This window comes from Pollicipes pollicipes, unplaced genomic scaffold, assembly GCF_011947565.3.
Source record: "Pollicipes pollicipes isolate AB1234 unplaced genomic scaffold, Ppol_2.1 Scaffold_4002;HRSCAF=4701_pilon_pilon_pilon, whole genome shotgun sequence".
In the NCBI taxonomy this organism is placed as follows: domain Eukaryota; kingdom Metazoa; phylum Arthropoda; class Thecostraca; order Pollicipedomorpha; family Pollicipedidae; genus Pollicipes; species Pollicipes pollicipes.
In genome coordinates, this window is record NW_023596420.1 from 4,221,653 (window position 1) to 4,235,856 (window position 14,204).

General features: G+C 52.6%; 1 protein-coding gene across 1 annotated transcript in view; it reads right to left on the minus strand.

Moving 5' to 3' along the window:
* Window positions 1-13,820: 13,820 nt before the first annotated feature.
* Window positions 13,821-14,204, minus strand: part of LOC119093414 (uncharacterized) — a 32,747-nt gene continuing 32,363 nt past the window's right edge. Inside the window, exon 5 of the mRNA XM_037216369.1 lies at window positions 13,821-14,105. Within this exon, the coding sequence (XP_037072264.1) occupies window positions 13,821-14,105 (285 nt within the window). The remainder of the gene's footprint in view (window positions 14,106-14,204) is intronic.

Genomic DNA, 14,204 nt, shown 5'->3' on the forward strand with positions numbered 1-14,204 from the left:
CGTGAAATGGCGCTGGAATCCGGTGGTGGAGCTGGACGAGTAAGGGCAAAATCTCTATTTTTCGTATTGCTGTAGCTGTTTACCTGTCCAGACAACCTCAAAGTTGTAGAAAAAATGTGCGCAGCCTAATATTACTTTTGAAAGGCATTTGTGACCATCATTTCAAGGCGGTCGTTCTGGCGCTCACAGCGCCCGCAGCCTGGTGTCACTTGCAGGGGCTGACGCCGTTCGATTTTACGGAGCTCCAACCCGGGCCATCGCTGTCCTTACCCAGGCGGTTGCGGGCTCGCAATCTCAACCCTTTTCATGTAATTCGTTTCACTAGTCAACTTTGCAAAAGAGTGAACATTCTTAGGCAAACAGTGGATGCCCTTGTTGGTTTGGTAACTCATTTCGAGCCACCCTATTCAACACTAACAAGACCCGTTATTTCTTTACGGGCAAGAGGCCCACTTAGTAGAACGCTAGGGTCACCTTACTGTTCCCGGTCAAGGGCTGAAGGGTCACTCCGTCCCACCGTGGGGCGTCTTCCGGCTGCCATTCTGGCGGCATGGGGCAGGGGTTCCCTGGTCGATTCGGAGGCCCTTAGAGGGATGCATCATATCACATCGTTCTCCTCCCTGACGCAGGAGGCCTTCTGACCCGCACAGTGGCCCCGGATCGACGTAACAACCCTTATTGACGCAACAATATCCCTCATCGCAGCAGATGGTCAAATAATTGTCGCATCGACTCCAGTGCTGGAATTGGGAATCGGGAACAGGGCCCACCGTCCGGTACTGGGTCCCTGACTGACACAGGACTCTTCTATTGTCTCAATGTGAACACTTATCGTAAGTTCTCGGGTTTTCTTTTATTGTCAAAATGACTCTGACATTCGGGGCTTCATTCTCGTCCGCGTTGAAAAAGGTTTCCCTGACCGAGTCCAGGCCCCTTAAGGCCACAGAACGCCCTGTTAGGTATTGTGGGCTCCTGACCGATACAGTAACCCCGCATTGTTGCAGGGGCCCGACCAATGTAAATCGCGGACCGGCCTTGTCCCTGCTTGGGAAATGGGCTCCTAGAGCGCAGACCGACATCGAACCGACATGGATGTTTAGTGTTGATGATCTCTCACCGAAATAAAGGAACGCTCTGTCTCAGGGTCCCCAGTCGATGCAAGAGACTCTTTAACTGATACTTGAGACCACGGCCCTGCGAACGGGTGTCCCTGATGTGACCTACAGCCAGCCCTTCGGGCCCTTCAGCCATCCAATCACGCCCTTGATCTGTGGTCTCAAGAGATCCTTCGGCCCCTCTTTCGGCCCCCTCAAATACCGTTCAAGGCCGACGCAGGGCCGCTTGCCGTCCTGTTAGACACTGTGGCACCTGATCGGCATAGGAGACCCTCATTTTTTAAGGGACCGCGAACATTGCAAATCACGAGCCCGGCCTCGTTCCTGCCTGGGAAATGAGTCCGAGCGCCTCAAACGGACATGGAGCTGACTTTTTGGCTCCGTGTCGAGGCTCTGTATCATAGGGATGGATAACTCTAATGAGAGCCCTTATAGGATCCCTCTGGCTGGCATTTCAGGCTACGACGCTAACGGTGGGGGCGGGCGTAGGTCCGATCGGGCCGTTGATCTTTGGTCTCGAGAGGCCCTTTGGCCCCTCTTCGAATCTCTTCAAAGCCCGTGACTGACTAGGGGGGCACTAACCGATACACGACCCCTGGTTGGCAATGTAGGCCCCTGGCTGATACAGGGGCTCCAACCATTGTTTCAAGGATCCAGACCAACGCAAATCGTGGTCCCCAGCATTTTTTTCTGCTTGGGAAATGGGCCCCCTGGGATTCAGGCTGTCGGGGAGCCAATTGTTCGGTGTTCGTGGTCTCTGGCCGACTTAGACACCCACATTTTCTCAGCGGGTCCTTAAACGGTCCAAGAGGACCTCTGACTTATTTTTCAGGCCACGAATCTCCGGGTTGCAATTCTTTATGTGACCTGCAGCCAGTCCTTCGGGCCCCCATGTCCTCAACAAGGCCCTTGATCGTTGGTTCTAGTGGACTGTCCGGGCCCCCCTTCGGGCCTCATCGAACACTACCCTTGGTCGGCTCGGGGCACCTTCCGAGCACAGGGCCCTCTGTTAGGCGCTGTGGTCCCCTGCCAGGTACAGGGGTCCCAACGAATGTAAGTCACTGGCCTGGGTTTTGTACCTGACTGAGAAGTGGGCCCTCAGGCTCATGCTGCCGACAGTGGATCACTGATGGTGTTTGGCCGACATGTAGGCCCCATCGACTCAGGAGGGGGGAGGGGGGGGGGCTTGTAGGCAGCGCACAGGGCCCTCTAGCTGGCATCAGAGTGGGGGCCCGGACACGGATATAGATTTGGAATGTCATTTCATTTTTCAGGGCATCGTCCGAGACTGCGACAGATTCAAACAACATAACGTCGTTTCATGCGAAAGGACGTCTGACGTCATTTCCTGACGTGCGTGTGTGCGTGCGTGCGCGCATGCGTGCGTGTGATGATGTCAGTGGGCGTATTACAGGCCGAACTGACGACCTGACCCGATCCCATCTGGAGCGGGGGAGGAGCTCGGCTGCTGGCGGCCACGATCACCGCTCGACGGCTGCCAGCTCGCCGCAGGCGGCTGACGCCCCGGTCCGTGCTCTGACCCAGTTCGCCGCAAAAATCACCGCGCTAAAAGCTGACCCAAAAACGGGTCCACCAGCAACACGCTGTGGTTGAGCACACAGTGACGACTTTTCTGCCACGCTATCTGTAGCTTCTTTTCAATTATTGACACTGTCCCGTTAAGGTAAGACAGCCATGGATTAAGTTAGGCATGGTGGAATTTTATGACGAAATATTTACTGATTACGATAGCTTGCGTCTCAGCCCTTGGGTTGCCTGCCTCATACACAACTAGCCCTGGCCGATCAGGGCATTCTAAGCGCTGCAAATTGCTTAAACGCGAAGGGAGCTATATCAGGCACGCCACAAACATCACCGCACCAACCCTTCGCAAGCTCAGAGAGCTGGTGGAGAAAGCTCTCTACCCCCTCCCCCCCCTCTCTCTCTCTCTCTCTCACACACACACACACACACACACACACACACACACACACACACACACACACACACACACACACACACACACACACACACACACACACACACACACACACACACACACACACACACACACACACACACACACACACACACACACACACACGCACAGAGCTGCCACTCTTAAGCCCGCAGACTCGCAGCAGGGGGCGACTGTGTCTAGAAGCGGGATTGCTGGCCACATTTTCGGTGTTGAGGTATTCTTCATCCAGGATGCTCCCACTTTGGATTTTCTAACCAAACATTCATACCTTATTGACTAGCAATTGTTGGTATCAATGCTGATTAAAAAAGGACTGCTTTATTTGCACCGATGTTGTGCAATGGGGAAGTTATGTTAAATTATCAATTTCTCCATTGATGCAATGCACTCAATTTTATGAAGAGCTGTAGCTTCAAGAGTAGACTTCGATGTGTTTACAACCGTACGTACAATAATTTAAAGGAATATCCTAGTTGTTTGTACTCATTTGTTTTTCTTCTAAAAATGTCCGCGCGGTTGTGCACTACAAAAAACAATAGTGTATGGCTTCATCATACATATCGCAACTGCTAGGCATGTGTTATGGAACGCTAGAGGCCTGAAGACGATCGGAGCGATACCTTCTGAATGACTTGTATACAGACCAGAATTTTGGAATTGATGGAACTTGATGACCTTTGACCTGATCTAGGAGTCGCCAAATTTTCAACTGCGACATGGAATCAGGTATTCCGCATCCAATGGTTTCACATCGCTTGTTTCAGAAGGTTTTTATATCTGAATTCTCTGCTTTTGCACGTGGAATTTTCTCTTCGCGTTTGTGAAGTGTTTTGACCTCACGTCAGGGCTCGATATTGCCCCAGTACCAGCACTGGGTAGTGTCATTGCAGCACTGTCAAGACAGTAAGGATGTCGATTTTAACTATTTTTAAGTCCAAATTACGCTGTCAACGCTGTGCAACAGCACTATGCTTCTTCCCAGCACCCGCGGCCGCCGTCGCCATGACGACCGCCGCGGCACCTTTGCTGGTGCGAACCATAAAAGACCGTTCGCGATTAGCCCAGCGGGCGGCAAGGGCTGTTACCGAGAAATGCATTGGTTGAAGTTTGAGCAAATACGTCCTTACGGACCATGCGAACTTCCGTTCTCAAAGCCAAAGCGCGCTTCGAAGAGAGCCACTGTTGTGAACGCCATAGGGGCGAAATCAGAGCCCGGTTTAATGTTTGTTGAATTCGCGAGATGTTAGTTTCATGATCGATTAGTTTCATATCTTTTTGTTTGAGTAGAGTGTTTCAAGCTCTCGTAGCATTTAGTGTGCAATCACTTGGACGAAAAAGTGTGCTACAAACATACAACATACACAAACATGAAAAAACGAAGCAAATGATGCGCATTACTTTCAAAATGATGAGCAAGGAGTCCAATGAGATTTCACCGGCAGGAGCGGTTACTTCAACTAAAAACCTAAGCTATTCAGAGGGATTTCGAGAAAGCTGGTAGCACTGACTGAATCGTAAGCGCTTGATCTACCAATAAGTGACAAGAACAAACAAAGTGGCATACTCATTTTAACGGAACTTAAATAGAGAGACCTTTGCCACACGTTGTTTTCAAGTCAGACGTCATTGTTCAGAAAAAAACCAATGGTTTTGCTGCTATGACAAGAAAATCGGCTAATTCATGCTTGCAATGACAACATTTGATACGCTACAATCAGCAAAGCTGCGGGCTGAACTCGAATCTGCACTAATGAGGGAGCAGTGCCCCAACATCATCAGATTGCAAAACACTTAGGACAATGAACATTTATTTGGTGGGTTGTGTGTTTAAGGAAAGCAAGACTGGTTGCCTGATTCAGCTTGACATGCATCGTTGTGCCCGCAAACAGGAACCCATTTTCATGATCATCATGAGCAACAAAACTGTCGTAAACGTTTTCATCTAAAAACATTTAAATAATAAAACTGTCTTAAACGGCTTCTGTATCACTGACTGACTGAACAATTCCGGGGAAAAAATCACAACTACGGAAGGAGTCGCGGATCATTTAGGTGCTAGTCAAGAAGACTGGCAACATTTACTTCGGTGGGTACCTTAATCATAAACGGAGCAAAAACACGCTTAAAGGGCGGAACGCTGCGTCGGATATTGGACGTGGCGTGACGTGTTATGGCATGCGTGCGTTTTCGCAAGGTGCGGATGCGCTTGACTTGGCTTGACCAAGGTTAACTTTTCGTTTCGCTCGGCTAAACTCTTCGTCGCTTGTTGTTTTAGAATTGTTTTGATTGAAGTCATCAGTGAATACACAAATTCTGCCTTGGAAACTGACGTGGCCATGTTTGAGAGGGAGCGCGGCGTCTTGGTGGCCCCCACCGGCCCCCGTTGCCTACATGCGGTGCAGACCCCGCTGGCGGCCCCATAACGGTGATTGGTGGGTCTGGCCTGAGCGGCCTCAGTTCGAAACAATTCATCGCCGAATTGAAAGCACCCATTCTGAGCACCCCACTCGGGCGATCGACCATGGCGGGGCAGCGATCGGGCCAGCTGAGGAGACGCCAGAATTAATTTGATGACACTTGTGCCGACGCTGCCGCACCGCCGCAGCCACTCGGCGACAGCCGGAGACATTCCTGTACACCCAGACGCCTGTAAAACTCCGAATCGCCCTCGACGGCAGCCAGTTTCGTTTAAGAGCTAGCTGGTGGTGTGGCATGGAACGAATTTGATGCATTCGTGGTTCGCGAAACTTACATACGCATGCCTTTTACAGGAAAAGGTGAATGTGACGCTTTGAATCGAAATATTTGTTGTCGCATTGTGAGAATCATGCATCGTGCTTTCATCAGGAACGGCATATGCGCTCCGTCACCCCTGGAACTGGGAGGCAGAATGCAGCAAGCTGCCTGAGGAGACCCGAACCCCGAAAATACGGCCTCCACCGGAGCGCACTGGCGGCTCAGTCACCACACAGACAGCTTTTCCTGCCAGTCGAACGGTTGATGTGTTCAAGGTATGCTGTTTGGAGACCAGCAGATCGAATCATGTCGAAGCAATTTCGATAAACCTCACCAAAAGATTGCTTCTTTATCTTGCACTGATCGATTGACGGCTACTTGTTTCGAAGAGTTAGGCTCCCAAGGCGCACCACGTCAAGGCTTTGCAGCACGGTACGTTATAAATTTGTCGACTGTCGGGCGCGTCAGGTTGTCTTAATGACGCTGTTGGTATCGTGCTGAGTCGGCAATTGAGGGTACCACGACATTAGAGTGACAGTAAAACCTCCTACCGAAGGGAGCGCTACGATATTACTTCGACTGCCCATACTTACACACGACATCAGCGCAACGCGACGAAGCTTATGCTGCAAAAATGTATGCCGCCATTATTTCTATTACAAATGCTTTAGACCGTTTACTTATGTGCAACAGCATTTCTACTGGAAAAACTTATCGCCGTCATTAGCCCTACTGCAAAAGCGTACACAGTCATAACTATTACACGGCATTACTTCGAATGCAAACGCTTATACGCAGCATCGGTGCCACACGAAAACAACGTATGCTTCAAGAACGTATACAGCCATTGCTTATACGCTGCATTACTTTTTACTTAATCCACGTCCGGCCGGGGGATTGACTACCCCCCCTCCCCCCATCCCTACAGTTATTCGCACGCAGGTCAAGAACCAACGCTGGCAGCAGCACGAACTTTCTAGAACCTGTTCGTCAATTAGCTTGACATCACTTGCGCCAATTTAAAGTTTTGATATACCAAGGGCAGTGATCTAAGTCATGTTAAAGAGATCAACCTCTAAAAATGTTGACCACAACTAACTTTTTTGTGGATCATTTGCCATTGTTCATTATTGTTTTAGTAATACAACATAATAATACCTACCATTAACATATTTCAGTTTTCCTTCGGAAACTGTAAGGTCAATGATCTGCAGTCAGGTAACTGTCTGCTATTTTTGCGTTTTTGACATTTTATGGCTTCTGGTTACCTCGCATTTGACCTAAGGGAAAAAGTGAGGTGTGCCTTATGCATGACTTGACGCGACCTTCAACATGATCAATTGTTTTTATCATACGGCGCCTGGAAGTCAGAGATCCCAGGGGAAGTCATTCCCCCCCCCCCCCCGGCCGGGCGCAGTTGTCTTGGACCCCCGGCCGGGAGCCGTTGTCTTGGACCCCAGGCCGGGCGCAGTTGTCTTGGACCCCCGGCCGGGCGCAGTTGCCTTGGACCCCCGGCCGGGCGCAGTTGTCTTGGACCCCAGGCCGGGCGCAGTTGTCTTGGACCCCCGGCCGGGCGCAGTTGTCTTGGACCCCAGGCCGGGCGCAGTTGTCTTGGACCCCCGGCCGGGCGCAGTTGCCTTGGACCCCCGGCCGGGCGCAGTTGTCTTGGACCCCAGGCCGGGCGTAGTTGCCTTGGACCCCAGGCCGGGCGTAGTTGTCTCGGGCCCCCGGCCGGGCGTAGTTGCCTTGGACCCCCGGCCGAGCGCAGTTGTCTTGGACCCCAGGCCGGGCGTAGTTGCCTTGGACCCCAGGCCGGGCGTAGTTGCCTTGGACCCCCGGCCGGGCGTAGTTGCCTTGGACCCCAGGCCGGGCGTAGTTGCCTTGGACCCCAGGCCGGGCGTAGTTGCCTTGGACCCCAGGCCGGGCGTAGTTGCCTTGGACCCCAGGCCGGGCGTAGTTGCCTTGGACCCCAGGCCGGGCGTAGTTGCCTTGGACCCCCGGCCGGGCGTAGTTGCCTTGGACCCCAGGCCGGGCGTAGTTGTCTTGGACCCCAGGCCGGGTGCGGGTTAACACCATGGAGGCTATCCAGATCGCCGTTCTCCGCCTAATTACGGGCAAACTCCGCATCTCCTAGGAGTCCGCCCTATTGGTGAAAGCATGCGAACCGCTCCCAATGTATCGACACAAGCTCTTATTACCGAGATTTGATGCACGGGCAGCTGCGAGACCCACGCAGCCCACTTAAACAATGCTGTTATGTTGGGCGGGCTCGATTTCATCTCTAGTAGATCAAAGGCGTTGAACCAAAATATGGTATATAAATCACAGGAGCACATAGGCATGAAGTCATCCAAATTTCCTACATCACTTAGACCATGTTCGGTAAGACTACACGGCGGCTTTAATCCCCAGGGGAGGTAGCAGCCGTCGGTAACAACAACAGCCACGAAAGATGCATCAACATCGTGAATAGCAATGTTGACAAGGACACGCTGACGTCGTGTATATCAACGGCGGCGGAGGGTAGAAGAACCGGAGTCGGAGTCAAAGGGAACGGAGGGAGAGTAGCCAGCTACGTCGTGAATATCAACGAGAGCAGAGGGTAGAAGGACCGGAGCGACAGTCAAAGGAAGCGGAGGGAAAGGAGCCAGCTACGTCGTGAATATCAACGAGAGCTGACTACCTTCCCCGGCGCCGCCCGGACCATCACTAACCCACCGCCGACCCCGACCCCAGGCGTGACCTACTCTCCTCCTGTGATTGGCCGGGTCACGTGACCACGTAGCTTCGAGAAGAGACGTGAAAGTAAAATGTCTCCTTACAAAACAGTCAGCCGCTCTTGAGATTCGAACCCAACACGAAATGCGTACACGCCCACAGCGCAGACGCGCTAAACCACTGTGCTACCGTGACGGCGCCTACGTCGGCAGGACAGAGGGGAACTAATCACGTACACAACAATACTAATAGCACCCTCTTCACAACGCAGCAAGCATCACACAATCAGCACCCGCGGATTCCAAGCACAACACTAGCTCCAACTCCCACAGATCTACAATTTCCCCACGCCTCCGCCATGTCGCATCTGCCTTGACAGCCCTGCCACAATGCAATTACTATTGCGCATACACGAAACGCGCATTCACAAATATGGAGGCGCCGTCCTTGTTCGCAGAGATTCGAAATGAATACCACAAGAGAGAGAGAGAGAGAGAGAGAGAGAGAGAGAGAGAGAGAGAGAGAGAGAGAGAGAGAAAAAAAAAAAAAGTATATATATATATATATATATATATATGTATATGTATATATATACATACATATATAATATCGACGTCTCCCGAACGGATAGCAACACCGAAGTTGCATTTATCCGCAACCAGCATAGTAAAGCTAAACGCCTTTCATATTATCATGCGGTTTACACATCGGAGTTATTCGCAGCCTTGTCAGCACTTTGCTATCTCAAACAAACACACCAATTAACAGTCGTCTGTACGGATGCGAGCTTTTCCTCGCACGCCTTATCATCGATACATAATTCTAGTCAACCTTTGACCCATACAATTCGCGCCACATCGTCTTCACTGCCACCGGGATGCCACGTCATCAATTCCTGGATACAAGGCCGATCTGCCATCTAAGGGACGACCTCGCAGAGGCTGCAGCCAAACAGACCCTTGACATGCCTGCCCGTAACCACCTTTCTTGCTCAGTCTATGATTTTCTTGCTGTCATCAATCTGTCATCTCGCTTTTCTTACGGCGTGAATAAGATCAGCACGGGCGTCAGCGCACGTACCACATCAAACCAAGGAAAGCTCGCTAGTTTCCGAATGGACCCCAAAACTAGTTCTCGCATACATCATCGAACGCAGTCCGCCTTCACTCTGGCGGACCATGTCCAGCCACATACTGTGCTTGGCGGCACATTTCATACTCACTTGCACCATTCAGATGCTGCCATGTTAAGCTCGTTCTGTGCACAAAGACAGACGCCCATTGACGGTGCCTTCCGTCCCCGGTGACTCTCACTGAGAACTCCTTTTCTCTTCGAATTTCAGCCAAAAAACTTGCTAATTACATTAAGTAATCAAATGTTAAGAGGTTTTCACCTGCTCAATTGCCAACGAATATGTTTTCTTGGTTGCCAATAGGTTTTGTTGATGTATGTTATGTTTATCACCATTACAGGTTTGCCATAAACATTTGCCATAGCATTTGCCATAACATTGCCATTCAGCCAAAACGTGCTGGTTTTTTTCACTTGCATGTGTGTTTTCAAAGCACACTTCGGCATTAACGTGCTGATTTTCTCCATAAGTTAAGAAATCCGTTTTTATTAATATGACTTGGCCCGAATTACATCACTTAAAACGACAAGGTCACTCGGGGCAAGGTAACCCCGGGCAAGGTCACCCGGGCCGCCTTCCCCCACTTGCTGCGGGTAGCAACCTGGTCCAGGTCTCTGATGGACCCAACCACGGAGCCAATGGCCAGTGCGTGGGGAACTCCATGTGCCGTGCGGGAAAACCTTTTCTGCAATGTAATGATCACCCGCCATCCAAGGGTACCCTTGTCTGTGAATAAACGGTGCGGGTATGTGTTTCGTGTTTTACGTTGCATTTGCTACCGAAAGAAATTAGCTGAACTGACGTAACTTCGCACACGTTTTTCTTGCATCGATAACAGACAGTATTAGCCGGTCTAACGTAATGCATCTGCCCCTGTCCCTTGCTTCGCGCCTGATGGCACAAGCCCACTTAACGTACCTCTTTCATCCCTCATCCATTGCAGAGTAAAACGGAGCTGGATTTACACTAATCCCTCTGACGAGACAAGAAGAGCGCGCACGGTGCGTGCGCTCTCAAGCTGCCAAGAGGCCCACGTACGTTAATGTCAATGTAAAGACAGCACTGGCTGCATCGATGGGCCATTTGCTATGACATCTATCGTTCGTCGCCCTAACCATCGGTGAAGTCGTGCATATCATCACCCACTGTTAGTACCGACGGCTGGAGGCGCTCGGTACGCTCGGTACCTTCCCATCTCCTCTTTTCTTTCTCTCAGCCTCGCTTCGCGTATTATGTGGCGGGGACCGCCTGGCCCATCCGTCCTGTGATAGTGGCTGGTCTGGCGTTACGGCGCGCTCCTGTCCTGGAGTGGCGTCGGGGACGGCGGCCCTATCCGTCTTGTGACAGCGGCTGGTCTGGCATCACGGCGCGCTCCGGTCCTGGAGTGGCGTCGCTGCTGGCAGTTCGCTAAGCCCGCGGGACGGCGGCCCTATCTGCCAGTAGACGTGCCTAGCCACCCGAACTTGGTGACCCGATCCCTCTTTCGGAGCTTGTGGTTGAGACGCCTCCGGGACTTGCCATCGTAAATTGTCTATCATCCGCCCAGCATCGTGCCATCCCCGATGAACAAAGCATGGCGTGGCGCCGGACGAAGCTCGTTGAACCACACGCCAGTGCAATGTTGAAATATCAGTGGCATGAGCGCATACTGATAAAAAGGACACATTATGAAGTACATAGCGCATCGCATCATAGCCACAATCACTCGCACATCATGCGTGCTCAGTTATGACAGGCACCAGCGTTCATCAGCGGCACACAAAACACCCAGGGATCCGGCGCTCCGCGCCCTTACGGTGGCCCTTCATACAGCTTGAGAGGTCCACATGCGTTTGTTTATTGACGAGGTGGTTCCTTTCTCGGATGGATAAGCTTTAATGTCATCTTGAACGATCATTGATGGGAAGCTAAAGGGATCATCAGAGCGATCAAAACACCATCAAACAAGGAATCCGATGCTCAGTTTGCTGCTTTGTCAGCGAAGCACTTGTAGGATTGCGATGCAGTCAGGGTAGAGGTCTACAAGAAGGGAGCTTTTTTAAAGAAAACGCCCCCTGGAATCTTGGATCCGCGCCTCGTGTGTAACAAAAAACAAATGAGAAGGGGTCTAGGGCTGGCGCTTCGGTCGCAGTAACGGAAATCAATTACCGCCACGTGATCTGGTACCGTTGGTGGGCAGATTTACCAGCATGGCTCGATGACATTTACGCTACATGCGTACCTCGGGTGATAACTGTGCTGATTGTCGTTCGTACATTTTTCACCGCATGACTGCTTCCTTGAATGGAATTGTGATCGGTTGAATACAGTTATTCCAAGCGAACAAATGGAATTTACTGAAGTTCTAGATCGCAGTGCCTAATGCAATCACCGGTCGCATGTTTTAACGCATTGATGGAAACGAAATGCCACCAATGAAACTGTATCAAAACCGCACAAAAGTAGGACAGCTTTACGTGTTTCGCGCCATCTTGAAGAGGCCGTTATTCTGTTGCCCCCGCTCGCAGTGACTGGTCCTTAGTCCGTGCCAAAAGTTCTTGTGCTGCATTACGGTCCGTCATCTGTGCTGCGCACGCCACAAACACCATCGACATTGTACAAAAGACACTGTATTTGCCAAGTGGTACAGTATATAATACATGTCATGCGAAGCGAAAAGCATGATGCTGTTAGGCGGCCGAAGCGGCCATCAGTCGGTGTGCGGCCGAGCGCCGGGGGGATGGGCCCTCTCGGGGTTTGAGCATCAGTCGTAGCAGCACGCCCGTGACTAAAACATGCCCGTGAGGTATGTCAGAGGGGAAAAACACACAACATATCGCGCACAGTAACACACGGGCCACGGAGCCCAATGGAGCGCGAACCAAAGAGAGAGTCGGGGGAGGAGGCGGCGAGACAGTATCTCAGAGATAAGGGCCGAGGGGGGGGGGGGCAGTATCGGTCAGTGTGAGGGGTCTGCAATGTATTTGAGCCCCAAGACTTTATGGACAAACAATGGCGCATGATATAAACACGAGTCATCACACAAATTTTAAAAGCTCAACGCACCATTGGTCGAAGTCGAGTGGAAACCAGGACGTTGCGCACAAATCAGCTTGTTTTCGCAGAATTGCCCCCTAAACATCTTTCTACGCCTGTGACAGGGCCACAGGCCAGCCAACATCACCGGGCTCGACGATTCTCAACAACATAAGAAGCCCGGCAAGAATCGCTCCACAAACACAACAGGAGATTCCGGCAACAACAACCGCCACGCACATTCCTACACTAAACGGTGGGCACAGTGAACTGGAAGTCACTGCTCGTGTCGGGCATACCGAGGGCCGGAGAGGGGGGGGGGGGGGGGGGCTCCCATCTGTAGTCGGCAACGCCGCATTTGGTCACGGTCCAAATGACGTGGGCGAGTCGACATGTGTAACTACAGACCAGATTTTCCGGCATCACCAGCTACGACACCCTTCGGTCCCCTCCATCATCGCGGGCTCAAAGACGGGCGTGGTGGGTGTCGCTAGGCACGCAAAAGGAGTCGGCGGCACTGGGCTCTGGCGAACGGCTGACAACGCCCAGTACTGCTGACCATTCCGACCACGTCAGACTACCGACCGGCACCGTTTAACTGCACTACACAGGTTCTCGGGGATGGTGGCGTTTTGAACAACTACGGAGAGTGAAGTGCCTGCGCGGCCTAGGTACAACAATACAAAACCCTCTATATACATGGGTCGGAGTGCGTGGGCGACGCCGACACGTCACGCATCTTCGCATCTTCACGCTTATGTACAACCTGCGAGGAGCCGGGGAGGGGGAGGGGGCTCCGAGAGTTGGTCGGCCCGAGAGGACCGGTTATCACAGGAACAGGTGCGACCGAGCGGGCGGCGCGCCGCGCCAGCCGCCGCCGGTCCACGCCGCACCCCGCCACACGCTAGCGGCCGCCGCGACGGCGCCATTAAAGCTGTCACATTTGAACCAAAGAATCGCAGATGTAATGCCACAAAACCTCCCGCCGTGCAAAAAAATATCGAGCAGCACGGCGCAAAACGCAAACACACGATTGTACTCTGATGGCGAACGTAAAGCATGAATGGCAGTAGCGTTAGCGAACACAGGGGGGGGGGGGGGAGTGTGCGGCTCCGGGACTGTTTCAACAGACCGTCTCGGTGATGGGCTCGTCGCCAGAGCGGTGCCGCCGGGCGCGCCGCTGCCGGTACTGCTGAAACTCCTGGCGCATTGCCTGCACACGAGCCTCCATCTCGGGCACGGGTCGCGGCCGGGAACGGGTCAATGGCGGCGCGCCGCCCGGCGACTCCGTGCCCGGCGTCAGCACCGGGTCGAACTCGTAGTGGTCATCAACGGAGATGTCGAGCGGTTGCGGGGGCGCCAAGTAGGCGGGCGGCGGCAGGTACGCCGGCAAGTGCGTGCCGGCGCGCTCCGCCGGGCGCCAGTGAGGCGGCGGGAGTGCTGCCGGCGGCGGCGGCGGCGGCGGCGGCTCCAGTTGCGAGTCCGATATCTGCTGCGAGATGCCCCG